At 44.7% G+C, this 27,862-nt stretch overlaps 8 protein-coding genes across 8 annotated transcripts; 4 read left to right on the plus strand and 4 right to left on the minus strand.

The window, feature by feature from the left end:
- The first annotated feature begins 2,037 nt into the window (after nt 1-2,037).
- BCIN_13g05500 (hypothetical protein) lies at nt 2,038-8,878 on the plus strand. The gene is made up of 4 exons (XM_024696885.1): nt 2,038-2,579; nt 2,636-2,762; nt 2,817-3,128; nt 3,227-8,878. Exons 1-4 carry the CDS (start codon nt 2,171-2,173, stop codon nt 7,743-7,745), a joined length of 5,367 nt encoding a protein of 1,788 aa, XP_024552699.1. The 5' UTR covers nt 2,038-2,170; the 3' UTR covers nt 7,746-8,878.
- A 469-nt stretch (nt 8,879-9,347) lies between these two features.
- Bcmrps5 lies at nt 9,348-10,890 on the plus strand. The gene is made up of 2 exons (XM_001554704.2): nt 9,348-10,421; nt 10,513-10,890. The coding sequence occupies exons 1-2, from the start codon at nt 9,404-9,406 to the stop codon at nt 10,728-10,730; spliced, it is 1,236 nt and encodes a 411-aa protein (XP_001554754.1). The 5' UTR covers nt 9,348-9,403; the 3' UTR covers nt 10,731-10,890.
- A 164-nt stretch (nt 10,891-11,054) lies between these two features.
- On the minus strand, nt 11,055-12,014 carry BCIN_13g05520 (hypothetical protein). Its single transcript, XM_024696886.1, has 2 exons — nt 11,740-12,014; nt 11,055-11,596 (listed from the first exon to the last, which is right to left on the minus strand). The coding sequence occupies exons 1-2, from the start codon at nt 11,845-11,847 to the stop codon at nt 11,396-11,398; spliced, it is 309 nt and encodes a 102-aa protein (XP_024552700.1). The 5' UTR covers nt 11,848-12,014; the 3' UTR covers nt 11,055-11,395.
- A 283-nt stretch (nt 12,015-12,297) lies between these two features.
- Bcarp3 lies at nt 12,298-14,249 on the minus strand. The gene is made up of 7 exons (XM_001554702.2): nt 14,072-14,249; nt 13,955-13,977; nt 13,671-13,898; nt 13,571-13,617; nt 13,430-13,516; nt 12,543-13,374; nt 12,298-12,487 (listed from the first exon to the last, which is right to left on the minus strand). Exons 1-7 carry the CDS (start codon nt 14,104-14,106, stop codon nt 12,420-12,422), a joined length of 1,320 nt encoding a protein of 439 aa, XP_001554752.1. The 5' UTR covers nt 14,107-14,249; the 3' UTR covers nt 12,298-12,419.
- A 153-nt stretch (nt 14,250-14,402) lies between these two features.
- BCIN_13g05540 (hypothetical protein) lies at nt 14,403-17,879 on the plus strand. Its single transcript, XM_001554701.2, has 3 exons — nt 14,403-15,750; nt 15,828-16,027; nt 16,083-17,879. The coding sequence occupies exons 1-3, from the start codon at nt 15,338-15,340 to the stop codon at nt 17,456-17,458; spliced, it is 1,989 nt and encodes a 662-aa protein (XP_001554751.1). The 5' UTR covers nt 14,403-15,337; the 3' UTR covers nt 17,459-17,879.
- A 43-nt stretch (nt 17,880-17,922) lies between these two features.
- Nucleotides 17,923-19,819, minus strand: Bctfb4. The gene is made up of 3 exons (XM_001554700.2): nt 19,560-19,819; nt 18,658-19,506; nt 17,923-18,589 (listed from the first exon to the last, which is right to left on the minus strand). Exons 1-3 carry the CDS (start codon nt 19,603-19,605, stop codon nt 18,414-18,416), a joined length of 1,071 nt encoding a protein of 356 aa, XP_001554750.1. The 5' UTR covers nt 19,606-19,819; the 3' UTR covers nt 17,923-18,413.
- A 132-nt stretch (nt 19,820-19,951) lies between these two features.
- On the plus strand, nt 19,952-22,492 carry Bcshe4. The gene is made up of 2 exons (XM_001554699.2): nt 19,952-20,853; nt 20,943-22,492. The coding sequence occupies exons 1-2, from the start codon at nt 20,065-20,067 to the stop codon at nt 22,305-22,307; spliced, it is 2,154 nt and encodes a 717-aa protein (XP_001554749.1). The 5' UTR covers nt 19,952-20,064; the 3' UTR covers nt 22,308-22,492.
- A 1,120-nt stretch (nt 22,493-23,612) lies between these two features.
- Nucleotides 23,613-26,934, minus strand: BCIN_13g05570 (hypothetical protein). Its single transcript, XM_001554698.2, has one exon. It carries the CDS (start codon nt 26,590-26,592, stop codon nt 23,812-23,814), a length of 2,781 nt encoding a protein of 926 aa, XP_001554748.1. The 5' UTR covers nt 26,593-26,934; the 3' UTR covers nt 23,613-23,811.
- Between the last annotated feature and the right edge of the window lie 928 nt (nt 26,935-27,862).

Here is a 27,862-nt window from a genome sequence, read left to right on the forward strand (position 1 = left end):
CGTGCCTTGCGATGAGAAAACCGTGGAGCATTGTGGAGCAAAAACACAAGGATCAGATACAAGGGCCCATCCGATGCTAATGGTGTTAGTGGAGTAGTGGAATTGTAGAGTCAAACTGATTGAACGAATAGATTCATCAGATTCAACTATTTTCATCAATCTAACCAATTAACCTTGAATCTTTCAAAATCTAATATCACCAATATCACTTCTCATCAGGGCAATCACTCGAATCAAGAGATGAGTTCAACCATTCCTCATCTCATCACCTTGTACAACACAACATGAGCAACATGAATCCGTGTCTAACTATCTCGGAAGATCCTTCTTTCATAGGGTACCTATTCGATGTTAGGTACATATCACAGAAATTGAGAATATCCACCTGTAGATATCATCTCGTCCAGTACATATTCAAGAATCATGTACACCTAAGAATAACTTTCGTACGCGACTACCTAGTACTTATCTAGTACAAGGCCTTTCATGTCTCTTTCTCACAGCCTCTCTTGGAATAGAGGTACTATACACTATATACTAATCCATGATTCGTCTTACTGCTTTCCAATAGATGTATCCTGCTTGTACCAGGTATTGTTACTATGCCGAGATATTCCATTTCCACCACAACTCGAAGAGTCAGGTGAGGGTACATTGCACCAAAATGTCAACCCGAGTATCCAATTAATGATCGACCAGACATGCTAACGTTGAATCTTCCCCTCTCTTTTGATTACCCCATTGTAAGGTTACCAACTGCTTCCAATTATCTTCAAAAGACGGTATACTGCCCCCAGTCATCAAATATCGTGCTATCTCTATTCCGGGTCCTTCATATCAAGCCTAATATTTTCTAATCAGAGTTTCTGACATCTGAATGAATGCAAAATACATTGACCCACTTGTTGTGACCGAGAATACAGTATGTGGTCACCATCACAATTATCACATCTTGTTCCCCTCTATCAATACGCTTCTCAGAAAGGCAAATCAAGTAACGCACGTCAGCAGCCTCGAAAAAGGGTCGCAAAAGCCCTGACAGAATGCATAAAGATTTGACAGGGTATAAATGGATTGAAAATACAAGCCCGAGCACCATCCATCCATTGAAGGGGGGGCGTCAACCCTTGAATAGCATGCTAGAAGCTTATTTACCAGGGTTTGTGTTAAGCGGTATGTAGACGGTATAGTGGCTTTGTCTATCTCGACTTCTTACTTGGTGCTAGGCACATGAGCCGGACCGCAACCGCATCACTTTCCACACCACATTCTGTATCCCATGGTTCGGCTGGACATGCGTATCGAACAACTTCACAGGTGCCAATTTCTAATTTGGTCTCCGCATTATCCACTGATAGCTCAAAGAATCTTTGATTAGCCGCTCTGTCCCATCATGCCCTATAAACCCTACAATGCTCTCGGACCTAGTAACGAAAGCTATTAACCACCAAAAAAGCCATATACGGTTATTGCGCTCATTTTCCAGGGTCGATTTATCTCCAGTCTTTTTCATCTTTTCCCATAGCGTGTAGTGATCTCTTGCTGCTTTCTCTGGTACCCATACAGGCGCCATATCTGCAGTCTTGCGATTCGGTTGGTTCCAGGCATGAGACGAGGATCTTTTTAGTGCGTGCTATTGATGTCTTGTAGTCTGCTTTCGTACCACTCCAACTCACTTCAACTCTCTTTGGAACATATTCTCCTCACTCCAGTTGTACATTCAACGTTCTTGACTTTTTCCTTCTCGACCATTGCACAAAGAATATTGGAACGAATTCCCGGAACACGACCACGCATCACAGTTGTTCACAGCGACACTGCAGAACGCCCCCATTCATTCGGTAGCTAGAAAAAACCACTGCTATCCTTTACCGCCTGCCATACAGAACATCCCATGGGACAACCGATATAGAATCGGGCGCGGATAGTGACCAGCCCTCTGTACTGCAGAAAGCACAACAGCGAGGAAGAACGGCAAGAGGCCTGAGTTCTAGCTCATATATTTGTGAGTGACATTCCTTATCATGAAAAGTAGAAGAAGCATTGGACCCCCAGATTCGTCGGGTCTTCATGTGTTCATGTAGTCAACCTTTGGACAGAAAAATTCTCATGCAGCGGTCCGGCTAACTACTTCGATGCTCGATCCACAGATATTGAAGTTATCACCACTATGTCTGTCGCAAGGACCCGGTCGATATCAATGAGATCCGGCCACTCATCCAAAGGCACTGGAGCCACATTGGCCGAAGTCAGTATGCCTCCAATCGCCGTACCTCGCGATTTTGAGCCCTGTGCTGCGACAGCATCGATGTTCTTATATGTGCAAGGAAATTCGGTTGTTTGCGCTCATCACGATACCCTTAAGATTGAAAGACGGTTTTCGAGACATACAGAAGAGATACAATTGTTAGCGGTGGATAATATTAGTGAAAGAGGAGCTGGAAGATTGGTAGTGAGTTACGATGCCGGCCAGACTGCAATTGTATGGGATTGCATGACGGGAGATGAAATTGCCCGATTTGCGAGTTACGAAAATCTTACAGTGGCAGCTTGGATGCGCAATGGAAATGTTGCATTTGGTGCGTATGGCGGGGTAGTGGAGGTCTGGGCTTTGTTGCTGATGAATTTCATACAGGAAATGCTCAAGGAAATGTCATTCTTTTTGAACCGACCACATCAGAGCATATATCCTCAAGAACTTTAGATCAAATTCCAATTACATCTTTGGCACCAGCAGCGGACTGTAGGACATATGCTATTGGGTATGTAGAATTCCAGCGACACATTTTTGGCCATTTTCGCTGATTTAGTCACAGATTTTCCAATGGATCTTTATTGATTGCAGCATTGCAACCAAGATTCATAATTCTTCACAACTTGACAACTTCAAGAGGGCCATCTCCGATCGTCACACTATCGTGGCATGCATCATCGTCACGCCAGAAGTCGGACATGTTAGCATCTCAAACCAATGACGGCGATCTACGGGTTTGGAGTATAGCAAAATCACCCACTAGCAACGACATAGCCAAAGTAGTCCGGGTATTGAAACGATCAGACAATTTTCAAACTGGTCCTAATTGGCTAGGGTGGTCAAAAAATGGTCGTATCATTCAGTTTTCCGAAGGGTAAGCAAACCTAGTGCTCTCCCCTTATTTGTCCCCCACATTGCATAAGGCCGTGGGCGCGCGCTTAGCAACAACCACTTACACAGGGTGTGATACAGGGAAACATCGTCATGGGACGTTCGAACGAAACAGGTCACTTTCGAGAAAGTTCCGACATTGGATATCGTGAAAGGTCTAGCTGTTTATGGCCCTGGAGCGACCCTCTTCACGCTGGGACCGAACAATACGGCACAGCAATTCGATCTCAACTCGCCACCGCAAATGGTGGCGAACGTTCAACATCCAGCCAATTTGTTGCCACCTTCTCCCCCTGTTTCTATTGAAGAGCAGAAACAGCAGGCCGCTGAAGCGGTCGCAGCCGAAGTTTCAGCTGTACCGATCAATATTGATATCTCCGAAAGTGACTCCGATCGGATGTCACCGTTGGCTAGAATTGCTCGACGTGGTGATCAAATTGAACAACAATTACGTGTAGAGGCCATGGAGCCTGACCGCTCCGAAACATTATCTCCCGTGTCATCGAGAAGTCGCACGTCAAATTCTACTAGGTCATCCGCAGATTCAAGGCCACACAATACTCGACATCATGGAAAACATTCTTCAGGCTTATCGGCTATATCACGTGGAGGTATGAGTGAGGCAACAACCATGTCTTTTGGCTCGTCGATCCATACTGGTACTGCTCGAGAACCTTCTGTTTTATCAAGTAGAGACTCGTATGCTCAGAGTAATACCAGCTCAGCACGATCATATCGTTCTAGACAACGTGGATCTCGGCTAAGACAGGAAGTACTCCGTAGTCCTGATGAGTCAGGAAGTCATGTCGTGGAGCTATTCAGGTATACCAAATCCAGGTTAAGTGATATCCCTTACCGTCAGCCACAAGTCTCAGAAAGTTCCCATCTTACGAATGATGATCTTCGAATCCAAATGCTCAGTACAATATTTGGATGGGATGGAGAAGTCGAGGGGTTGATCCGTGATGAGATGAACAGAGCACCAATGGGATCAACTCACAGAGTTCTTCTTGCTAAATGGATTGGCGATCTTGAGCTAGATATTATGGCTACAAGCTCCGAATCAATGACTTCTTCAGATTGGATGCTTCTTGCCCTAAGTGGAATTGGAGGACAAGCTTCGCAAACCAAGGTCGCTAGAGCTTATGTTCAACGACTTCTAGAAAAGGGAGATGTCCACACTGCTGCTACAATTATGATTGGTATGGGTGATCAAAATGATGCAATCGAGATATACGTCTCCCACAAACGATTTATGGAAGCATTGATTTTGACGAGTCATGTTTTCCCTTCGGATTGGTCTCGACAAGCTGCATTAATCCGAAAATGGGGTGAGTGGGCTGTTCAGCATGGTCAACAACAACTGGCTATTCGATGCTTTTCCTGCACAGCATCTGAATCGTCAGAGCCATGGACATCACCATCTGCTCAAGCTGCAACTTTCACCAATATTCATAGCCAAAGTATTCCAGAATTACTAAGCCCTCCTTTGTCGCCTCCTAGCCACAGAGGTCCACAACGCAGTATTGCGAAGACATCGGCATTGAAACTAATCACGGCATTCGGAGATAAACAACAGAAGTCAAAGTTCTTTGGTATTGATAATGATAAGACACCGATTGGCCCTGGCCCAACACCAATCGAGGAATCTGCTATTTCTCCAGGTGGTGATACAGCACATACTGCTTTCTTGAGACCAGGTAATCGTAGCGCATACCATACACCAGCATCTGCGAGAACCGCAACACCTGGTGGTTTCTCACGCAGGCGCCTTCCGTCTATTGGCGAAACACCAAATGATGTTATACCTCGTGTCAGGTTAGAGCCGTTGAATCCGCTGACGCCTGGAGATGCTGGCTCAGACCGGGAGCGAGCTGGCCAATATGCTAGCGAGGCGGAGGCGGAACCGCTGCAACTGAGCTCGGCGACATATACTCCAATTACCAAGAATAGACCTACGACACCCATGACCCAAAAGAAGATTGCCAATCCATTGCCATCGCCATCCCCAGATACATTTACTTTGAAGAAGCAAGACGATCGTACGAGGAATGGATCGCGACATCGTAAGCCAGATGGGCTACAGATCCAGTGGCCACCGATGGAATCCATAATTACAGGCGACTACATGACATCTCCAGATCCATCAGTCTCATCTCGCCACGATAATCGGACTAATCGCTCAATTGGTGATCCTTTGAACTCTGCTGCTCTATCATCAGCCGCTTCCGTTTCAGCCTCAAGTAATGCCAGAAGTCCTTTGAACAGCGAAACGAGTTTCAGGACAACCAGCCCAGTCCAGCACGGCAGAAGCATTGATCAATACATCAACAGCTTGGATACAGCCACATATCATAAGAAACAACAAAGGAGTCGTCAAGCTAGCCGAGATCGAAGTGGAAGAGCTCGCAGTAGTAGCCGAAAACCAAAGGCACGAGAAACTTCGGAAGATAGAGGAAGAAATATCATCCAATACATCAAGCCTGCAAAGCGTTCGCCAACTTCGCCTATTCCAATGTCGCCTGAAGATCTGAGAGATCTTGGCGCCGCGATCTCAGATAGTGAAGTCATGATTCAGGACAAGCAGTTTAGAACTGACAGTCGAACGGGATTTAAATCATCAAGACAAGCAAGCCGAGTCCGAAAACAATCCCCTGAACCACGTAAAATATCTAGCCGCCAAACAAGTCGCAACCCCAGTCGCCGACCAGCAAGTCCCGATGCTAGACTAGGAGGTCGAGATGCGCGAGGCCGAAGCGCAGGACGTTCTGGATCAGCAGTTCGTTCCCCTTCATCTCCGTTGCCATTTTCTCCCCAAGCAAAATTCTACCAGGAGGATGAGGTTGCTGATTTTGAGGACTTGAGAGCGGCAAAGGCAGACCAACTTGCCTTCAGATTGAGGAGTAGTAGTCGTATAAGAGAGCGTGGTACAAGTGCTGTTCGAGGGTCTTCGCCAAGTGGAAGGCGTCGTGAGAGATCCACAAGTCGAAGACCATTGGAAGGTCAAAGATCGCCATACTTAACTCGAGATGGCACCGAATCTCAATCTCATTTACGAACACAATCAGAATCAGTACAAAAGGCTCCAGAACAGCAAAAGATGGATGCCAAAGATGAGCGAGCATTAAAGCGAGAACAAGCTGCACGTGAGCTTGAAGAAAGACGTAAATCTTTAGCTCAAAGACCATTGGCGCCACCTATCATTCACCCAGGAGAATTGGGCGGTCTGTCACCACTAGCTTATCGTCCCTCTACCAATTTCCCCGAACAAGGATCAGCGACATCGTATTCGCCTCCAAAAGCAAGCCCTCAAGCTCCTAGAAGCCAACAGACTACACCGAATAATACTTCTCCAAACAGCGGTTTTGGTTCAGCTCCAGAGTCATCTGTTCAGATTGGTCTACCTGCAACTCCAAGAGCTATGCGCCATCCTAAGTATGATCCCGAAGGTAATGGTGCAGATCGTATTCCACAAGTTCCTCAAATTCCGAACAAATATGACGCGGGTCCATCACAAGCATCAGCAACTCTGAGCGCAGCAGTCTTCAACAGCTCATCTGATAGCCCGCATGATACCTTTGGGCCTCTTCCAAAAACTGTGTACCAGGCATCTCAACCACCTCGACGCATGCCGCCTCGATCTGCCTCAGCTCCGATCCCAGAAGAAAGTTTCTACAAGCCAAATATGATACCCGCAGGTTTACCACTACACCCCGCATTTCAAACCACAATTCCATCCAGTTCTTCAAGACGTACACCCGATACCAGAGAAAGAATGTCACCCACCCAATCCTCTCGTAGACAACTTTCCGGAGATCCCCATGGTGAGAGCGGAAGTAGAAGTGGAAGTCCGGTCTACGCAAGTGGGCCTGTAAATGTGTTGACTGGAATCGATGAAACTATCGAGGCAAATCAAGCAATGCCTATGCATCATCCAAACCATGATCTGATTCCCCCACCACCGCCACCTCCACCAGCTCCTCCCCTTCTTCCGCAACTACAACATTTGGCTCTGCCCCCACCACCGCCTCCCGCTCCATTGTATAGACCAAACGCAAACACCAACTCCATGGTATCGGGTGTATCGTCAGGCTCCGGTATCTCTGGCGTCTCTTCCGGTTCCGGCGTCATCGAAATAGTAATGGACGACGAACCAATTCCCATGATCCCAAAGAGCAAAACTCCTACCATCTTATCCTCATCAACAATGAACTCTAGTTCTATACTAGAACCACCTCCGATTCCACCCACTCTCGGGCGTCGCCGTACATCATCTGTCTCCCACATATACACACATAACCGCGGTCGTTCTGAGACGGACAACTCACTCTCAAACCGATTCTCACGAGCTGCAGAACGTTTGAGAAGCGCTAGCCGTGGTAGGAATAATTCGAGCCCTATTGTTGATAAGGGAGTTACAAAAAGCCCAATTGAGAATGGTGGGAGTCCATATGAAAGTATTCCTCCTCCCACTTGGTCTGTACCACCTCCACTTAATAGGAGTGCTACAACTACTCCTTCGAGTGGAATGCAGATGGAGAGACATCCTCTGGAAGTGAGAGCCGCGTATCATGGGACTATGGAAGGTGGAATGATTTGATCATCTCTATTTCTTTCGCATAATACGGCGTTTTTGCTTCTGATTTCGTTTATATTCTTCCTTTGATATTGAAATTGCTTCAATCTTCTCATCTTCGATTCTCGATACCCTTTCTATTCTTTTTTCAACGATGCCCTTCATTTCTTCTCATTTCAAACGTAAACAAACGCATAACGGCCTCTATTTCACATTCTCATAACATTAATTTGATGAACGAAAAGGTGGGCTGGATTGGAAAATTATTCATACAACATTCTTGACTGTCATTTACAAACAAGAAAAACAAGATTACATAAGAAGCAGAAAGATAAAAATTGGCTCAGGCTTATGATGATATTATGAGTCTTTATAAGAGATGCGACAGGCTCTACTGGTTTTGATGGATATTCGTGGTATTTTTTTGTTGATGAGGAAGAGAAATTTGTTCATAATACTGTATATTTACTTCTGCACTATCCTTGAATATATATATACACATGCAAACTTATGTTTTCTTTATTTGCCTTTCTTTGCGGTTGTTTGCAGTTGTTTAGAGACGGCATGGTATGCTGCTTCACCCACTCTTTTGGCACTTGCAATTATTTCAGTTTGGTTACTGGGTAGAAGTGGGGGACTAAGTAACGCTTTGTTCCATTGATTCGGGATCGCGGTATTGAGAAGGTTTCAGAGACATGATACGTGTCTTGAAGGACAGTAGAATGAAGGCGAGACAGTATAAGCACCAGGGCAAAAACAAAGATGGAAAATTGAGGGACAACGGGACAGGAATTTGAATATCAACAAAGCACAATACCTAAAGTAGCTTGATACAAGGCAGGAAATGGATGAGAAATAAAATCAGGGCAAGCTTGGAAGTGGAAAACGGTAATGACACAAGGAAAAGAGTGCGGTTGAACAAATGGGCGTGGTCTTTCTTATACTTCTTGCCTCACGGCTGGTTCCTCGTTTGCTTTTGTCTTTTCTGAGGCTGAGTAGGAGAGAATCTTTGATTCATGGCTTTATTTGGATTTGTTAAGGCTGGAATGTAGGGGAGTGATTGAGAAATTAATCGGCAATTTGATGATACATTTGACTTTTATCTGCATTGCTCTTGGCGACGTGATGGAAGTAATATAATGTGGTGGTGATGTTGACGACTGAAATGTGTGTGTTGCGATAACTTCATGAGGTATGCCCGAGGAAGCCATGAAGTATTTAAGTGCTTGAGTTTTCTGATTTCAATGGGAAAAGAAACAGAATGTAGACGATCGACTTCTTAAGAGATGGAGTTTCTATCACTTGAGATCACTTGTGCCCCCCCACGCACGAAACTACATGCGTCGAAGAATGTCTGAGTACTTGGAGGTTGTATATAGAACAATATTTCCAAGAAAGAAACCAAAACTTCATATTGCCTAACAACCAGGATCAGATGGCAGTGCAGTATTCAACTTTGAATATCGATTGAAATGTCATGTTAAAGATTGTATATAAACTTTCAGGATGAAGTCACCCAAACCCCCTCCTCAAGACCCCTGCAACACACTCCACGTGATCTTAGAAAAAGTGTCCGAGCGACTAATTTTCTCACCAAATGAATCTCGAACTGAATCTCGAAATTCAGGAATTGGGCTCCGAAAAGACGTGCAGTGAACCTGCAACACCAAAAGTACCTCACAATGAGTGTCTCCCGCCCAGCGCGATGCCTCTTCAACGCGCCTCTTCCATCCCTCCGACCACTAACCCGACGACAAAATTTCCACGCCTCGACTCCCCTCCCCGCACGACGTCGTGCCCGTTTTGCTAGCATAAAACAATCGGAGCTCGATGCTGCACCCGCGAAGGAACTTTACCCTGGATACAGCGACAAAGAGAAATCTTTATTAGGAAAACGATACACCCCGGAGCAAATTGCTGCTATTGAGGCTGCGGAGGAATCTGTCGATGCAGATGATCTGAAAAGTCATGGAGTGATACGGACGGATTTGGGGGGGTTGAAATATATGGATGATTTGAGTTTGACGCAGCCTGTAATCGACAAGAAGATCATGGATTATCGAATTGACCCAAATTGGACGCTGGATCAGGACAAGATCGGAGACGAATTCGTGGCGTACATGGATAAAGTCATGGAGGAAAATCCTGAGGATATAGACCCTGAGGATCCGGAGTGGGAAAAGAAACACAGGCCGAATAGATTGGATTCGCTGAAGGCGCTGCAGAAAGAAATGGGCGATCCAAGTACTTTTGCGATTGCCCCGCAGGTTCCTGGGGATTTCACTAAGGACCCGGGTCAGGCTACGGAGATTGGCAGGGAAGTGGATGAGGAAGATGAGGAGAATCTCGATCCCAGAGATCCGGATGGAATTTACACGAAGTTGCGTCACCAAACTGGACTCACCATGAATGAAATCTTCGACCTCGACACCAAAATCCTGGTCAGTCACCGAGTTGTCAATCAAACTCGTCTGGGTAAAATCGACAGTATGTACGTATTGGCAATTGCAGGAAATGGAAGAGGTAGATTAGGCATAGGAGAGGCAAAGGGTCAGGAACCGGAAGATACGAATAATAATGCAAAGATTGCGGCCATTAAGAATATGCAACCAGTTCCGAGATATGAGGAACGAACGATTTATGGGGATGTCGAAGGGAAGGTTAGTGCCGTTGAAGTTAAGCTTATGGCAAGACCTCCAGGTATGTTTTAATTCTTATGTTCTTCTTCTCACATGTTGGGTTCTTTACAATGCGGGGCAAGAAGAGGGGCTAATTCATTCTTAACTTATAGGATTCGGTCTCCGATGTCAAAAACTTATTTTTGATATGGCAAAGGCAGTAGGTATCCATGATCTGTCAGCCAAAGTACCACGTTCGAGAAACAAGATGAATACTGTCAAAGCCACCTACCAAGCATTAATGAAACAACGTATACCAGATGAGATTGCCAGGGGAAGAGGAAAGAAACTCGTGGATGTCAGGAAGGTATACTATGGAGGAAAGGTATAAGGGTATACGATGGGCGGATACATTGAAAGAAAAGAGAGGAAATATGTAAATGTATACTACATATTGTATGAGTACTACTAGATGGATGCGGAAAATGAATGTGCATATTCATGGACTGGCGTAATGCTGGAAATAAGCACAAAAAGCATATGGAAAAGCAAACATGGCATGAATTCATGATATTGCATTTGGGGAAAAGATCTTAGATAAGGAAAGATTTTGATATGCAAGTTGCATTACACATGTTATGTGTGGGTATCTTAGTCCAGAACTCCTAAACAACAGATGAAGCAATTCCTCCCTTCCAAATTTCTATCTGACAGTTGTAATTCGTGATATGTCGTAATGATGTACTCTACCATGTCATCAATGGTGTAGAGCTTGCCGCCATAGACTGATCAGAAACTCCTATCATCTCCGCCCTCTCTGTCATATCCGATTCTACTTTCCCATGATGACCTCCATTTCCCGCATATCGAGCCATCTTAACACATTCCTTAAAATTATCGAAAGCCTGGGTTGGTGTGACCTAGTCGAAATTCCATAGTGATCAAGAGAATTAGTTCCACCTCCCTTATCAAATATGCGTAAATATCCTGCTTCTCAATCATGCAATCGTACAGAGAACACCCCCCTCTCCAACAATTTCCACCATCTCTACCACTTTACTCATAATCACCCTCCTCACTCCCCTCTCCTCCACCATCGTCATTCCTCTCCTCACTAATCTGCTGCTGCAGCACAATACTATAAACACTCGCTTTCAACAACGTAAAAACTAAACTTGTTTTCCGCTCCAATTGGCGCAGATTATCAAGGATGTAAGCTGTGGGGTTATTGGACATTGTTTCGAGAGTGTGCGCGAGCTGTTTCGGACTTTGGTGAGCTTTATGAGCCATGTTATAGAATTGGGGTAGGGAAGGAAGAATGGTGAAGGGCAAAGATGAGAAGGGGAGAGGGCTAAAGGAGAGAGAAGGAAGAGGGAAGAGAAAAGGGTAGGGAGACAAACAGTCTTCATATTCTCTGCCAAGCGTTCATACTCATCTAATAAATCTTGTTCTGTAGGTGAAAGATCCTCATTTGTGGGAAGCGGGATATTGGATGCGTCTGTCTCCATGGTTGCGACTGTCTTTTGAATTGTAATCTAGTTGCGATTGTAATTTGCGTTTAGGCGATTTTTGATTGCGATAATCACAGCTGTTGTGGGGATATCAGATAAATGTGCGGACTGAAACTTCGTGAAGGGATGCGGTTTGGAGAAGTTATTTTGTTTGACTTTATGTCGCGCCGTCGTGAAATAGGAACGATTGTCAACCCCGCCATTGCAACAGTCACGTGAACATGACACTCAGACCAGATTTTATGTCACAGCTCGAAGGCACGAGGGCACCTAGGCTCACCGGGAGATGTGCCCTTCATGGACTTGATGCATCTTGACCAATAAGAGTTACCGAGATGGAGTTGACATCACACCACTTGTTAGATCAGAGAATATCAGAAAACAATAGTCAATTATACAGCAATTTAATCAATTTTCATCATCGACTACATCTCAATCTACGTAACTTGAGACGTCTTATTTCACAATGATCGCTTCATTCATTCTCCCAAAACTCCGCTTGCTCTTCAATATATGTATAGTTTTCACTCCTTCAAATGCTCTATCACTTCGACCACTTGTCTAGCTCCTTACGATCCTCCTGGTCCTCCCAACAAAGCGAACCTTCGGACAATGCTTGGACCTATCTCATCATACTCTGTTTGATATTAGTATAATGCATCTGACCGACAGGAAAACCCAGTATAACTTACCTGCTTTGGTGTGACAATAAGATCTGAACTCAGGGGTTTGACCCAAAAGACTGCCACCGAACCATGGACCATGTCGTTGTCTCTTGTGGGAAATGACTTGAACTTCCAAACCTCCACTTCTTGCGCCACCACTTCGTGCTTCGCTGGCTCTAATTCTGTCATCCACCAAATGTTTGATATCACGTTGTAACCTGCGACCAAAATCTTTGTATAATGTGCTTCCTCCGGATAGTACAATGTTCTTGTACAGTCCACGACGAACATCAATGGGCGAAGATTGAATAACGCCGTCCACCACTGTTGGAAGAGGAGTCAAGAAATCGGAGGAGTGAATTTCTGGGTTGAAGAAGATTTCTGGTGCAAGGAACCGTTCGTAACCAACATCTACAGTCACTTGACGTCCGCCGGGTTGGGTAACCGTATGCTTCTCAAATCTCGTAGGATCGCGATCGAAACGACCAAATTCCTTAACAATGTCTGGGCAGACGTAACAATACTTTTCTTTAATTTCACCGGCAGTCTTCAATGAGGAGTCCGGTTCACCTCTGTCTCGAAGTAAGGATTGGATGAAGTATGTAATGTCTCGACCGGCGATAGGAATTGATTTAATTGATGATCCAATAACGTATCCTTCCGCAACAGGAATTACGTGTGTCACTCCGTCTCCAGAATCAATTACGGTTCCAGTCAAGGATCGATCAGAAACTTTAGAAGAAGTCCACGACGCAGCCAATGCGAGTACAGCTTGGACGGCAATGTATAGACCAGCGCAATTAAAGGATTCGAACATAATTTCGGCAGTGTTTTCACGGTTCTCGGGCGGATTGAGTGGCTGGGAAATATCGGTAAGTGGAAATTCTAAACGGAATTGAGAAATGAGCACATACAGGTTCTGTTAACAGAAAGTAATGATCTTCTGGCTCAACACGAAGATATTTGAATATCGAATTGGACCAGAATCTTTCCATATGATCCTACAGGTTTCATGTTAGCCACTCTGCCTTGATCATAGCCTTTGACCTCCTTACCCAGTTGTCAATTTGTCCGTGACGAATTGGATAGTTTATTCCATAACCTGCAATCATCAGAACAAATTCCAATATCATATATTCTATAACTCATGCGCACCTGGTCCACTTGCAGCTGCTAATGCTTCGTCTCCGATAAAGAAGTCCAAATCTTCAGTTCCACGTTTCATTGAGAGATGCCCTCCTGGCCCAGCGCCACCTGTAAGATATGAAGGCTTATTGGCAACTGCAGGACGCCCGGATCCTGAACCTGCACCAGCTCCTGCGGCATTTTTTGTCGCTATGGCGGTAGGGAAGACGAAGGAGGGAGAATCATTGCCGGCGAAACCTATAATTGAGGCATTATTAGTTGCGTGCCTATCTTCTCGGCAGAAGAGAACAAACCAAGCTTGGAGTAACCGGTACCGCTATCGTTGAAGTATCAGTAATTGTACAAATAGATAGCATCCCTTTACTCGGGACACGGGGATATAGAATGCCTTGTGGGGATCTCGAACGTACTTGTCCATGACAACGGCCGGAGTGTGAGAAGCCATATTGAAATAAAGCTGCGCAATGCAGACCCAGAAGTGTTGAGAAAGTTATGCGACAGCTTTAGAAATTGTAAACAACTTGTGCTGATAATTAACAGCTGGTATTGACCGTTGGCGTTTGAATCTAAGCTTCAAGATGACGACCCATACCTATGGTAGGCGGTGCGGACCTAAACGAACCAACCCCACCAGTGCCAGCGACAGCCAGTCAAGAACGGTCAAATTGATGATCACGTGCACGTCATATAAAATTGATATTCCTGACTTCGCTCGTCACATCGCTCTCCCTCGTGTCATGAGGAGATAGTTGAATATATCAGATATCCAAGGAGGATGGGGAAAGAAACACGAATTCACTTCTCTTGAGAGAAAAGGGAGATTAAAACGGGTGAATTAACGACCTTTTGATTGAACGAGGTCATTTTCATTATCCTTCAACTTTCTAAGTGAACAGCTCTTTCTCTTTCTATCTCCAGCCTCACTGCCTGTTTGATCTTACTATGTAGTGGTGTACTAGGTACATATTTCAATGTCAACAAAAGTCATTTCCATCACTCTACATCCTAAGATTTCTTCCTCGATTCTAAACATCACCACCGTGTCCATCATTTCTTTCTCTTACGGAACCACACACGCAATCTCTTTCACGCACACATCCACATCCAAATACACTCGTTTCTCCAAACATACTTCATAAACCTTGACCTACATAGTTGTTTGGATCTTAAACGTCTCGGCCGTTCCTTTGTATCTCTGATATTGATTCTACTGTCCCAAAATATCTTCGAGGTTAACCGGAGTCTCTTGTGACAGAAAAGCTTTCTGTTCTTGCACGTTGAAGGACATTCATTCCAATCAGAGATACTCCTGTGGTATGTCCCATGATGAGCTGGATCTGCCATTTTGTGACTGATCTGTGTGTAGTTCCCATAACCAAATTGTTTTTGATATAAATTGCAACCTCGACAGAAACAGCGTTAAAGAACACGACATCTTAGACTGCCCTCATTAAACATCGCCCTCGCCATCCAGCCCTGTCCTTCAAGTTCATCAGTTCGAAATCTGAAATCATTTCGAAAACCATAAGTACACGCTGCTACTCGCCTATCGGTTCTCTCAGCTGCAACTCTCTGCTAGTGTCCCGTCCCTCCCTGGTACAATCTTCGAGTATCAATAAAATTCATATTCACTTGAATATAAACGTTTCACCTTTGCCCCTCACTTACGAGACTTCATGTCTGAACTCACACAACGATCCACTTCTATACCTCAACAATCTCTATTTGCTAACAAATTTGATATTGCGCGGGAGCGTCTTCGTCAACTTCGTCGCGAAATCTCCAATCTTTCCAATCCACTTCGCAAGTTTCAAAAATATAACATCGAAATCATCCCGTCTCCATTCTTAGATCGCGAAATTCCATGGTCAGGATCCCCGCCATTGATAGCTCAGACTCCTTTCTACCAAAATATGCAGACCAATAAGAAGCCTGCTATGAGCTTCGATCCAGCAATGGATGGATCAGCGGATACTAGGAGAACCCGTGCAGCACAATCTCAACCATGTGTATCTGCGATATTCGTCCACGCTGGTGCAGGTTATCACAGCACTACGAATGAACACATTCACTTGGGAGCTTGTAATGAGTATGCTGACTGAATCAAGAAATTGACGCCTTGAGATTTTGTTTGAGGCATGTGAAACTTTGCTGACTTTTGTTTAGTGCTGCGCGAGCAGCAATGCGAATCCTCAAAGCCGGTGGTTCAGCTGTTGATGCAGTCGAAGCTGCGATCAAAGTTCTGGAAGATAAGGAAATCACCAACGCCGGGTACGGCAGTAACTTATCAATCGAAGGTATAGTTGAATGTGACGCAACGGTGGTGGATCATCTGGGTAGAAGTGGTGCCTGTGGCGCAACTGCTCGTAAGTCGATTGTCACTTTCTCACGTTGATCCACTGACCAACACTTTGCTCTCAGAAATCAAGAACCCCGTCAGTTTGGCAAGATTGATTTTAGAAGCTTCAAGTCGGCCATTATCTTTGCGAAGAGTCCCACCCAACCTTCTCGTCGGACAAGGAGCGACGGATTTCGCATGGGAACATGGAATACCAGTTGTGCCACATGATATGATGTGTTCTAAGAATGCGCGGGAGAGGTATGTTCGTTGGCGTGACGACTTACGTCGTGCCGAGGGACAAGGTCGTATGACACCATCAAGTACTAATAGCAGTCAAGCTGCTGACGATGAGGCTGCCGCTCGGGAATACGAAGAACGTGTGAGAGCCAAACAGCGTCGGGACCATACCAACGCCCTTATGACTGGTACTTGGAATGAAGGGCAACCTGATTCTCCTTCAACAACGTCCCCAGGTCGAGCATGCCCTCAAGAATGTGGTCCATATTCTCCACGTCCCGGTACCCCTCCTAGCCGAGGCTATTTTCAAATGAACGCACCAGGCCGCGGAGCTTCTCGTTCTCCAGTCGGAACAACTCCCGCGAAACGTGCACGACTTGCAGCACTTAGTGATGGCAGTCCGGGACGTGTTCAATCTCTTTTATCTCCAAGCGTTACTACCAGTGGTGTATCCAGCGAGCCAGGTATATCTGCAAGTACTGCTCCATCAACAATCGATAGGCCATCTAGTACAGACGGACATCTCTCTCCAACAGACCAGGAAAAGGTTATTGAGATGCATTCTGCTTCATTGGATCTAGCCCAAGAAGGAACCATCGAGTGCCCCCACGAGTCTATTCCAGAACCTCTTACACCCGAGAAGGCTGACGTGGACTTGATTACTGATACCGTTGGAGCTATTGCCATTGATATGTATGGCCGCATTGCTGCGGCATCTTCATCAGGTGGAATTGGGATGAAACATCGTGGCCGCGTTGGACCCGCAGCTCTTGTAGGTATTGGTACAGCTGTGGTTCCTTGTGACGAAAGAGATGAAGATCAAGTATCAGTTGCTGCAGTTACCAGCGGCACAGGAGAGCATATGGCAACTACCATGGCTTCGCAAAAATGCGCAGACAGACTTTACCACAATACCAGACGAGCTCGTGGTGGCCAGGATATGGAAGCCAATGAAGATGAAGCCATGGAATCATTTGTTCAAGCAGATTTTATGGGTCATCCTGGTGTCAGTGGAAGCAATTCAGCAGGCGCAATCGGCGTTATGGCGGTCAAAAAGACACAGTATGGATATTTCCTTCACTTCGCTCATAACACCGACTCATTTGCCTTGGCATCTTACGCTTCTAATGAAAAAGATGCTAAGTGTGTCATGTCTCGTCTTGGAGATCATGGAAATGTTGTTAGAGGAGGTCGAAAGGTTAAGATCGAGAAAGATTGACTTCCAGTATCTCGCCTCACACGCATCACCAACCTTCTACTCTAAGGTACAGAGCTTGGTACTTGCAAATGGTTACTAGGTTCGTCATACCACTTATCATTTTTTACAGGTGTTGTTTTGAAGAGAACGCATTATTGCTTATGGAGGAAGGGACCCTATGATATTTATGATTATGACCAACAAAATAGCGCTGAAGAATGGAATCAAATGGAAAGGATGGGGAGGAACAATTGCTGAAACGAACAAAACATCACATTACCCTTAGCCTAGAAACACTTTCCGCTTGGAAATCAGATGGGTTGTGATAGGAGGGAATGGGAAAGATGGATAGAGATGATAGTATTGCTTATGCTTTATTGCTACGTTGTTAGCAGGTGATATCCGATAACCTAATAGAACCTAAAGTTACTCTTGACTTCCATTGAAACATGCTGAAAAAACTTTAAGTATGATACTGGTTTTCTTGTAGATATATATATATAGATATATTGATAGTTTTATAGTTGAGCTTGCTCCTGCTTTTGCTCATTTGATATGCCATTATTTTGTAAATCGCAATAAAGTTCATTCTCGTTTTGTTCTTTATTCTCTCCATCCAACCTCAACCTTAGACAGTATTCTGGTAACCATGTGTCATGCCAGTATATTCCCACGCTATTGTTCCATGAAATTGAAGTTCGCTTCATGTTCTTTATTAGGTAGCCGACGCAAAAAATCCAGCATGATCATCATTTATCTTCCCTACGCTGAAATCACGAAAACTTCTGGGCTTGCCATCCCCGGGTCCCCATGCTCCCATCTCCCCATCTCCATCCCGCTAAACTCTCAGATTTCCTGAAACAGCGATTATGAATTGATCTAGTTACCAAGACAGAAAGTCTCACCTATCGTCGTGTTCACGTATCTGCTAATCTATTTAATTAATGATTAAGCCGCTAAATAGCTCAAGTAATTATTACTCTCCAGGCGCAGGAGTACCCCTAGCACTACCCGTTTCCGCACCCGTACCATTTATCTTGCGCTTCTTCTTCTTTTTGCGCGGGACAACGGCAGGTTTGGCACCGTAGTTCCCGAGGGAGAGGTGCGTGGAACAGGTTAAGCAGATGGCACCTTCGGGGGGCGAGCAGAATACTAGATTGGAGAGAGGGAGATTAGTTGGATTTGTTGTGTTAAAAGGAGGGGAAAACCGAGAGGCATACTGCTTAAACATATACTGCACACAAAACCCACATCCACTACTTTTCTATGACAAAAGCACGCAGCTCTAAAATCTACCACTTCCTGCGTTGGTGCTATTAAATCCTTTCGACTTGTTTGATCGGGCAAGAATGCCATCATTAAATATTGTAACAATCCTTGTGGATTTTTCAAATGCATATATATTCCTCTAGTAGTATCACTAGCTTGTTGTAAAAATACGGTGTCGCCCGCGAGTTTCAATATATCGATTGGAATCCGCATGCGCTGTGCTGCGAATGTGGTATTCATTATTGGAATGTATTGGTGTGCGAGATCGCCGGACACTGATAGAACGAGAATTCGCGACTGCAACCCGGTGGTAGAATCGGAGGGGGTGATATCGGAGGGAGTGGGTTTAGAGTCAGCAGCTGAGACATCGCTGTAGGCTGTGAGTTGTTTGTTTATGTATGAGAGGGCTAGGGTGAGGGCGCCGGCCATTTGGGTGGTGGTTGTAGTAGACACTTCTTGCTCGGTTGTACTTTCTATTAGGCTTCGTACAGAGTTAAGGAGGGTATTTTCGATGAGTGCAAATTGTCTATATTTGTTTGCATCATCCGGCGGGCCATGAGTAGTCGAGCCACCCATTTCTGTATCTTCAGACGCAGAAGGCGGCGCTGGGTAAAGCCATACTGCACGATGACAGTGGCTAGCTATTATGGCTACTTGATTGGAATTGTTGACAGCGAGATGGGCATTTACGAAGACGAGGAGATTGGCAATCGCTTTCGAGAGAGGAAGAGTAGATGAGAGGATTTCCCACGCGTGAGGATTTGTGTCTAAGATAATGACGAGGCATGAAGGAGAAGGACCTGATTCTATATTAACATGACATGTAGTTGCCGCAACGATTGTTTGACCATACCTTTGACGCCTCCTGTGAAATGATCTGTGCCATCTATACCATCCATGATAAAAGCCTTGCGGGCATGCTAGCCTGATATGTCTGAAGTTCAAAGGATCTATTCGTTTTCCTGGATTTATGAGCGACTTATGAGGGTCCTAATAGAGCTCAACAGACGAATTCCCTTTCCTTGCGGTTCTAGAGTCCGTACAATTGCGATTGGTATTGATTTCTCTAAAGGCTGAGAGAATTGGTGGAATTATGAGCAAGGCTAGATGATCTTCATCCAGGGTGTAATGCGGAATGCCGGTACGGTCACCCTTGCTGTCGCCTGATCATGTGACGCAGCCGTTTATCTTCGGTACTTCCCCCAAAAATGTGGGGTTCTTAAGCTTGTGGTTTCACAAGAGAGGGGCATTTGCTCGTACTTCGTATAATTTGGAGCTTTCCCCTCATCTACATCTTGATCTTCCTGTCCTTGGTTTTATTTCCATCAAACTCCATTTCCGTTTGATACTTCGGCATCATGACAAATTCATTTGATCAATCTTTCGAAAGAAGAGGCACTGATCCAAGTGTTCCTCATGCTACAACCGCCGCAAATGACTCCCTCGAGGACCAAACACTTCTCTTACTTGCCCGTTTGACAGAAGGTGGACAAGAAGATGAGGACACCTGCAAGGAATTGAACACTCTCACCAAAATTCTCACTGATGATTCCAACGAAGAAACAAAGTCGAAGGAGCCACACAAACCTCTTTTTGAGTTGATCGATCAAGATATCCTAGAAACTATCTTGGGCTATCTTGACATGAGACAGTCTCCTTCGGTCCGAGGTCACGCGACTTTGACTACTTCTGCTTACCTCAAAGCTTCGGAACAACAAGGAGTTGATTATCTTTCGCATTTCTTCTATGATCGAGTAGGCAAAGGGACATATGATGATCTGATTCTTGCCTTCTCTGTTGCAGCATCGATATTTCCCGTGGTTCCAGATGTCATTTCTTCATTTTTTCTAAGTGAGGGTTTTATTCCTAGCCTTGGTACCTTGATGAAGAGGAAATGGAAAAGTCGAAAGGTTGAACAAGCTGCTCTAGAGTTGCTTAGTGCTGCTTGCATGAACACCCCTTGTCGAGAAGCCATCCAGAAGCATTGCACGAAATGGCTCGAAGAGATCGTTAATAATTCTCCACCTAAGATCTCTGAGATCTCTACGTCACCTATCGATAGCAATGCAGAAGATGGCTCTATACAACAGCGAATACATTCCGAGCAAGTTAGGAATCTGGCAGCTGTTGTCCTGGCTAAGATTCAGGTATGCTTCTTATATCATTTATTTACACACTTTCATATTTAATAAACCCCCTCTTTAATCAATTGTTCTGACTGACCGCAGAAGTGAAGGCCATCCCTTCAGCACCAACTGCTGAATCTGGGGAAGGAGATACACCTGGGAGTACAACTATTGAAGACCTTTCAGACATGTTTAAAAATATGCTTTCTACAGATACATCCCAGCAAAGTTCGATTGAAGGTCTCGCTTATGCTTCGCTGCAATCAAAAGTTAAGGAGAAGTTGGGTTCGGATAAAAAGTTTTTGGCCAATCTTGTCAAAACCATGAAGGATGCTCCGCCCAAATCACCGGCAACTTATGGAGCTCTTACTATTTTTGCTAATCTTACAGCATATCAACCTCCCTTGACAGAAGAACAAAAAAAGCTAGGCCAGTTAAAGGCTTATGCTAATGCATCCAAATCCGCCCTTAAACCGGATCCTCTCAACGACGATGATCACGTTACCAAGAGATGTCAAAATGTATTCGACGCCGGTGTCATACCTGTTCTTGTCACCCATAGTCAACATGGATCAATGGCATCTCTCACACTTGTCACATCCATCATTTTCTCACTTTCTAAGATAACCAAAATCCGAGGACAAATGGCCCAACAAGGTGCAATCAAGCTCTTATTACACGCGGACTCTGTCTTCCCCTCAGATAATATACCAGCTCGGAGAACCACAGCTCATGCTCTTGCCCGTATCCTCATATCCACTAATCCACAACACGTATTCGGCGGCACCAATCCTCTATCACTTGTCTCAGCTATCAAACCTCTTCTTCTCCTCCTGGAGGATGACCCAACAGTCGAACACCGCGATCTTCTACCTGTCTTTGAATCTCTATTGGCCCTAACAAACCTCGCTTCTACAGACGATTCAGCTCGCAACCCTATCATTCGACTGGCGTGGTCTCAAATTGAAGAATTACTTCTTTCCAATAATACCATGGTAACTCGTGCAACAGTAGAGCTTATCTGCAACCTCATGCAATCACCAGAAGGTGTTGCAAAATTCGCAGACGGCAGTAAACAAGCTTCACAACGTACACATATCCTCTTAGCCTTAACGGACGCAGATGATTTCGCCACCCGAAGAGCAGCAGGTGGAGCATTAGCAAGTCTCACCGAGTGGGATACTGCCGTAAAAGCAATCCTGGAAAGAGAGAGGGGAGTCAACCTTCTGTTAGCTCTATGTACGGAAGAAGAAGAGGAAATTAGACATAGAGGTGCAGTTTGCATACTGAACATATTGACGGCACCGAATAAAGTCGGGGAAAAAGGAAGGGAAATAGTGAAGGAGAATGCAGGATTGGAATGTCTGAAAGAATGTTTGAAGAAATCGAGGAATCAGCAGGTTCTAGAAATTACCGTGGAGGCGTTGAAGAAGCTCATCGGTGATGGGGAAGAGGCGAAGCTGTTGGAGGGTTGAGTTCGTAGGTATCTGCGGGTAGGTGTTATTGGGTCAAAAAGCATTGTGCGATAGCAGGATATTAAAAAGACTCTCATAATACATATACTTCGAATAGATTACACTTGTAACTTGCAAAGCTACACATATATTCATGAATACCTGGGTCCCTTAATCGCGTCCGAAATTCCATTCCTAAACTTTCAATTTTCGATTGCACGATGAGGAGCTGCATGCTGAGCTCAATCACAATCTGAATCTCAACTCATATACCACGGAATACAACAGTTCCGCCCCTAAGTACTAGATCAGCATAAGGCCACAAAACAATAATAAGTCCTTATGATTACATCGCATCCTTTCCGGATTGAAACCGCAATTCCCAATCACGTAATCACACTTTCATCCGTTATCTCCTTATCTGAACGTCTTCTCCGAAGATAACCCACTCCGAGCCCCACACTGAGGACCAATCACAACACCAAACTTTACACACCATATATAATTTCAAAAATCGCATTTTGACTTTGACTGTAATGGTCATAAGGTTAAGGCGAGCTCACGTTCCCTCTTCTTTCTCTCCAAATTCTTCAATCTAACGATTGAAGGCCACCAACAGTGCCCAGTTCGAACACTACGGTGATAATCCACTCGTGTAGGAAACTCACGATGCTGCGGTTGTCCTAAGCAATGAAGATGATTTCTTGAGGGAGGTTTCACTCTGCAGAGAGCTCTTCACCGTGGGGTGGCGGTGCAGGATTACATTCGTTGTGTGGTTTGGAGGGTGGATGAGATTTGGGTCTCAACTTTTTGCAATTTTGTTCTTCTTTCGGAATTTTGGGAATTTTCTTGTCAGTGGTAGGTAAGTGATACGTACGTACAGGTATGGGATTCATTGTTTGTATGTCCTTTTGAGGATTTTTGAAGCTATCGCAAGATGTCGCTAAAATGCCCCGCTTTAACGTTTTGCTGGGCTGGGTGAAGCTTCTTCTCTAACAATCTGCAACTTTTGATAGACAATTAAATTCATACTCCCGCTGCACTTGACCGTTATTATGCAATCTTTCATCTGCAAATTATGTTCTTCATTTTCCTTACAGCACGAATTACCACCATCTCATTAAAGATTCTCGACGAGTAATCGTTGAAGGATAATTAAGCACAATTGTCCCTACATAAAAGCAGACGAAATTAGGATATCTCACATGGTGATATCTCATACGCTTTCAGCTTGTTTATATTATGATTCAATTGAATTGGTATTCTCAATGAAACAGCTCGAGTTCACTTACTCACGTTTTGTCATATAGAGCATTTAAGAGACATTGCACACAGATCATTTCAATATCAATTTGCAAAGGGGAATATTAGAAAGAAAAAAACTCTAGTCAAAATGAATTATCCTCGCTATACCGGCATTATTCAAGCTCTCGTGATAAACAACCTTTTGATATGGATATTCCCTCAACACAAACTCCCTGCTCAGCTCTCCGTCTAATCTCATCTCGTGTATCATCTTTTTGACTCACAAATCGTCATCATCCGAATCGTGAGGAGGTGGCCCACAACTTGATTCCATCTCCCGAAAAATAATATACGCAGGGACATCTGTAGCAACATCTGTCGGCGCCGGCGGCGGTCCCATAATCTCCCGATCCATCAGACTATCGTGTTCGCGCATCATTTGGCTTCGGGACATGAGTTGTGACGAACGGATTAGGGAGTAAGGGACGGGTATTGAAGAGGGATGGTGTGATTCTGGTTCCCCTCCTTCTTCTATTGGGTCGTTTTCTTCATTTTCTGTATTGTAGGTGTCCTCTTTTCCATTACTCTCATCCTCGGTCTGACTCTCAACTTCAATAACCACTCTCTTCCTCCTCGCCGCCACAACAGGCAAATTATTCTCTTCCAGGCAATCTTTATCATCACTCTGACTTTCAATCTCGATAACTCTTCTCTCCCCTCTTCTCGACACAACAGATGTCAAAATCTTCACCGGACTACTACCGCGCGAGGAGGAAGGAATAGATTTTGCCGGCGACTCCGGAATTACCTCTGGAATAGGGGTTCCCTTTCGTTCATTTCGTGAATGACGTTGAGTAACAGGTGTTTGAGTTTGTGTATAATCAACCGTTGAGGCTTGAGATGGCCTTACAAGTTGACGTTGTGAAGACGGCACGTGAATCACAGGAGTTTGCGTTGCAATTGGGGGCGAAGAAGGGGGTGACGAAGGGGGTGACGAAGGGGGCAAGGAAGAGGGTACTTGTCTGTGTGAAAATTGTTGAATGTTATTCGTAATCTGATTTCGTACCTCTTGAGACTCAGTACTCGTACTTGATTTCCTGTGTAGTATGGATGTGGAATGTGTGTTCTCGACAGAAGAAGATTGTGTGAATAGAGGTGGTAATAAATTCGCGATTAATTCCCCCAACACTGCAGGTGGCACCTTGGCAAATTTCTGCGGAGCAGCTTTGAACCATTGTCGACTCTTCAATTCTTCCAAGGTCATTGGATTTGCGAGCGCATATAATTCTAGGATTTCATACGCAAACTTGGAACGCTTCTCACCCTTGTTGAACTCGCCATTACCAAGCCCATCAAGATTCGTTATATCTCCAGGTATTTTGGGAGAACCAATGACGGCCATATGAGTAAGAGTCGATAGAGGTCTGGTTTGATAAATCCAAATACGAGATACAGTAGCCGGAAAACTATAAGATCGAAACTCGTGGTTTTTCTCACGGGAGATTATGTTTTCCATGTTTGCAGGATATATAGAAATGAATACATCAGAAGAATCCGATCGTGGTGCCATAGCATCCAGATGTTGCGTGGAGAGGCGTTGGCTTTCGGGGTATTGACTTTTACCAAATTGGGTCTGCTTTTGAGTATATTGAGTTCCAGTGTAGCGACTTTGAGAATATTGAGTCTGGGTATGCTGGGTAGTGGCATATTGGGTTTGTGGTAGCTGGCTACTGCCATAGGATACAGTTCCGGCCGCCTCGCCACTCAATGATGTATTTTCCTGGACATCACTTAAACTCGACGAAGACATGATCCGTTCAGCTTCGAATTGTGTTTCGGCTCCGATATCTCCATAACATGTTTCTGGAAGTTCGGAATCCTGCTCAACATCCCTTTCTGGTTCTCGAATAGTATCATCCGCTGAGTGTTCACCCCCCTGTTCCGGTTTCCCAACTACATTCTCAATTGTGTCTCCGATATTCGTGGAACCTTCATGGTCAGAAGAATTTCCTAGCGGGGTATTTGCCACAATTTGGGATTCTTCCTCTTCGTCCTCCGCATCTGAATCCAGAATCTCGAATTTCATATTCTTGGGGGCGGGAGTCCCAAACCGGCGCATAGGCGATGGCGAGAAGTCACGCTGAGTGGCGTGCTCTTCTTTTATGGGAGTCTCCTCTGCAAAAGATAGCTGACTACGATCCGGTATAGCAAATCGTACCGTTTTAGCTGGACTCGAATGCTTCGAGGGGGTTCGAAAAACTTGACTTTCATCTGTCCCGGTCTCATAAGTATCCTCAATCTTCAATTTTGGTATCTTTTCGGTATCCGTGATTGTATTTGATCTTAGGGAGAAGGGGACTATGCCATTTGTAGATTGCTCCTTGAGCGGCGACCCCTTCCGTGCGGAACCTCCAAATTGACTTGACGTTGGTGTAGCCGGTGATTGTGATGATGGAATCTCAAGAATCTTCCTATGTCTTGGTGTCTGTGGTGGAGGCATTAATTGAACTGGACCAGAAGTAGCAGGTTTGTAAATCTTCCGCGGACTTCGTCGAAGTGATTGAAATGCTGGAGAGCTGGATACTGAAACATCGTAGATCGATGGATCGTCTTCTGGTTCTTCTGGCTCTCGTGCTCCGGAAAGTGGCCAATAATCGAGTTGGGTAATCGTCTGTGTCGAGAAACTAGGTATTCTTTCTTCCTCTCCTAAAGTCTTCCGCCTATTCTTTGACCCTTTCTTTATCTTTGCTTCCGGTTCATCGCCCATAGTCCTCCGTCGTTTCGTTCTTCGCTTCGATTCTTCTTCCACATAATCTCCTTCACTATCCTCAATATCATCTTCTATCTGTTTTTCCAGTTCTTCTCTCTCATGTAATTTTACCCAATCCATCTGCGTAAGCGTGTCCTGGTCTTCGAGCTTAAGCTTAGATTTCTTGCCATAATTCCTAGTTACACGCTTTTTCTGTTCTGGAAATGTAGTTTGATGTAATGGTTCGACTGCTTTGTATGTTCGATTTGCAGGCGCACTGCCTTTCGGTCTGGACTTTTGCTTTGGAGGCATCTTTCTTAAAGTTTGTATCGTGATTGTCTGGATTGTAATGTTTTTTATAATATATTGTACAGCCAGGCCATGGTTGCCTCAACGCGTCACTTTGTGCCCGCGTCCCTTATCTGTCATCGTTATCGGACGCGACAATCTACACGTGACCCGTGTGTAATTGCAAAATCAGCTGATAAAGCACTCTCTCATGAACATCCATTGATGTAGCTACTCTTCAGACGTTCCCCCCACGTCAAGGCCATTGAGTCTTGAGCCTCATCGCTTTCATCACGATATCATATTGACAAGATTGATCTTAAGGCGTTCATACCGAGGAAATGTCGGGAACATGTAAGGTAAACCTATTAAATGCGAGCTTGGGAAGCGTTGTGCTACGGTGACATTCTCATACGTTTACTAAGACTCCTCTAATACTAATTTGTCCGGGTAATCGTCAACAGTGACATCTTGTGGCATTCAAAAATTATCGTGGCTTTCTTGTAATGCCACAGCGCCAGCGCATCCAAGGTTACACTTGGAACGACAAGGTATGCAGGAATGGTCGTGGATATTGATCTTTCCCATAGTGTAGCGGAGACGTCTCCTTGACCACAATGCACCACCACCCAAAACCATTACTATCGCTGTCACTCCACCGTAGCGATCATCGGGATCCAACTGAGCGAAGAAGTAGTTCTAGATATCCTCCTTTCATTTTGTTCTACAGATTGATTTGTGCTTTGATATGTTGGGTCACAATATTCGACGGATTGCCTTTCTCAAGTGCAGAAGGTTAGCTTCCTTCTTTCTTTCCTTCCTGCCGTTACCATATCATCTAAGAGGATTTTACCGTCTTAAGCACAAAATCTCATCCCAATCAGTTCTTCCCGATTCTCGCCCGTGTGGTACTATGGTTCACAATCTGAAAACCCCCCAATATGATATATCACCGCGCTATCATTCACCCAGCTTTAGCCGTACCCCTCAAGACCTCTCTTTATATTTCCCAGTCTATATAGACCCCTTGTTCATAATTTCATACTATGCATATACACATAAATGATCATCTTTGTCACAATTTGACACGCATGACCTGCTCTCCTACACCAATGCTAGATAATATGAGGGCGCACTGGGCCTAAGCATCTGCATTACTGACATTTTCATCTAGATGAGATATGCGATAATCGTAACACTTCTCCTTTACCAATATACATGTTCTTGTCCCCTCAGTAGCCGAGATATATGACTCCTGTGAGAATGGGCTACAATTGAATCGTCGGCTCTACTA

The sequence above is a fragment of the Botrytis cinerea genome, chromosome 13 (assembly GCF_000143535.2).
Source record: "Botrytis cinerea B05.10 chromosome 13, complete sequence".
NCBI classification, from domain to species: Eukaryota; Fungi; Ascomycota; class Leotiomycetes; order Helotiales; family Sclerotiniaceae; genus Botrytis; species Botrytis cinerea.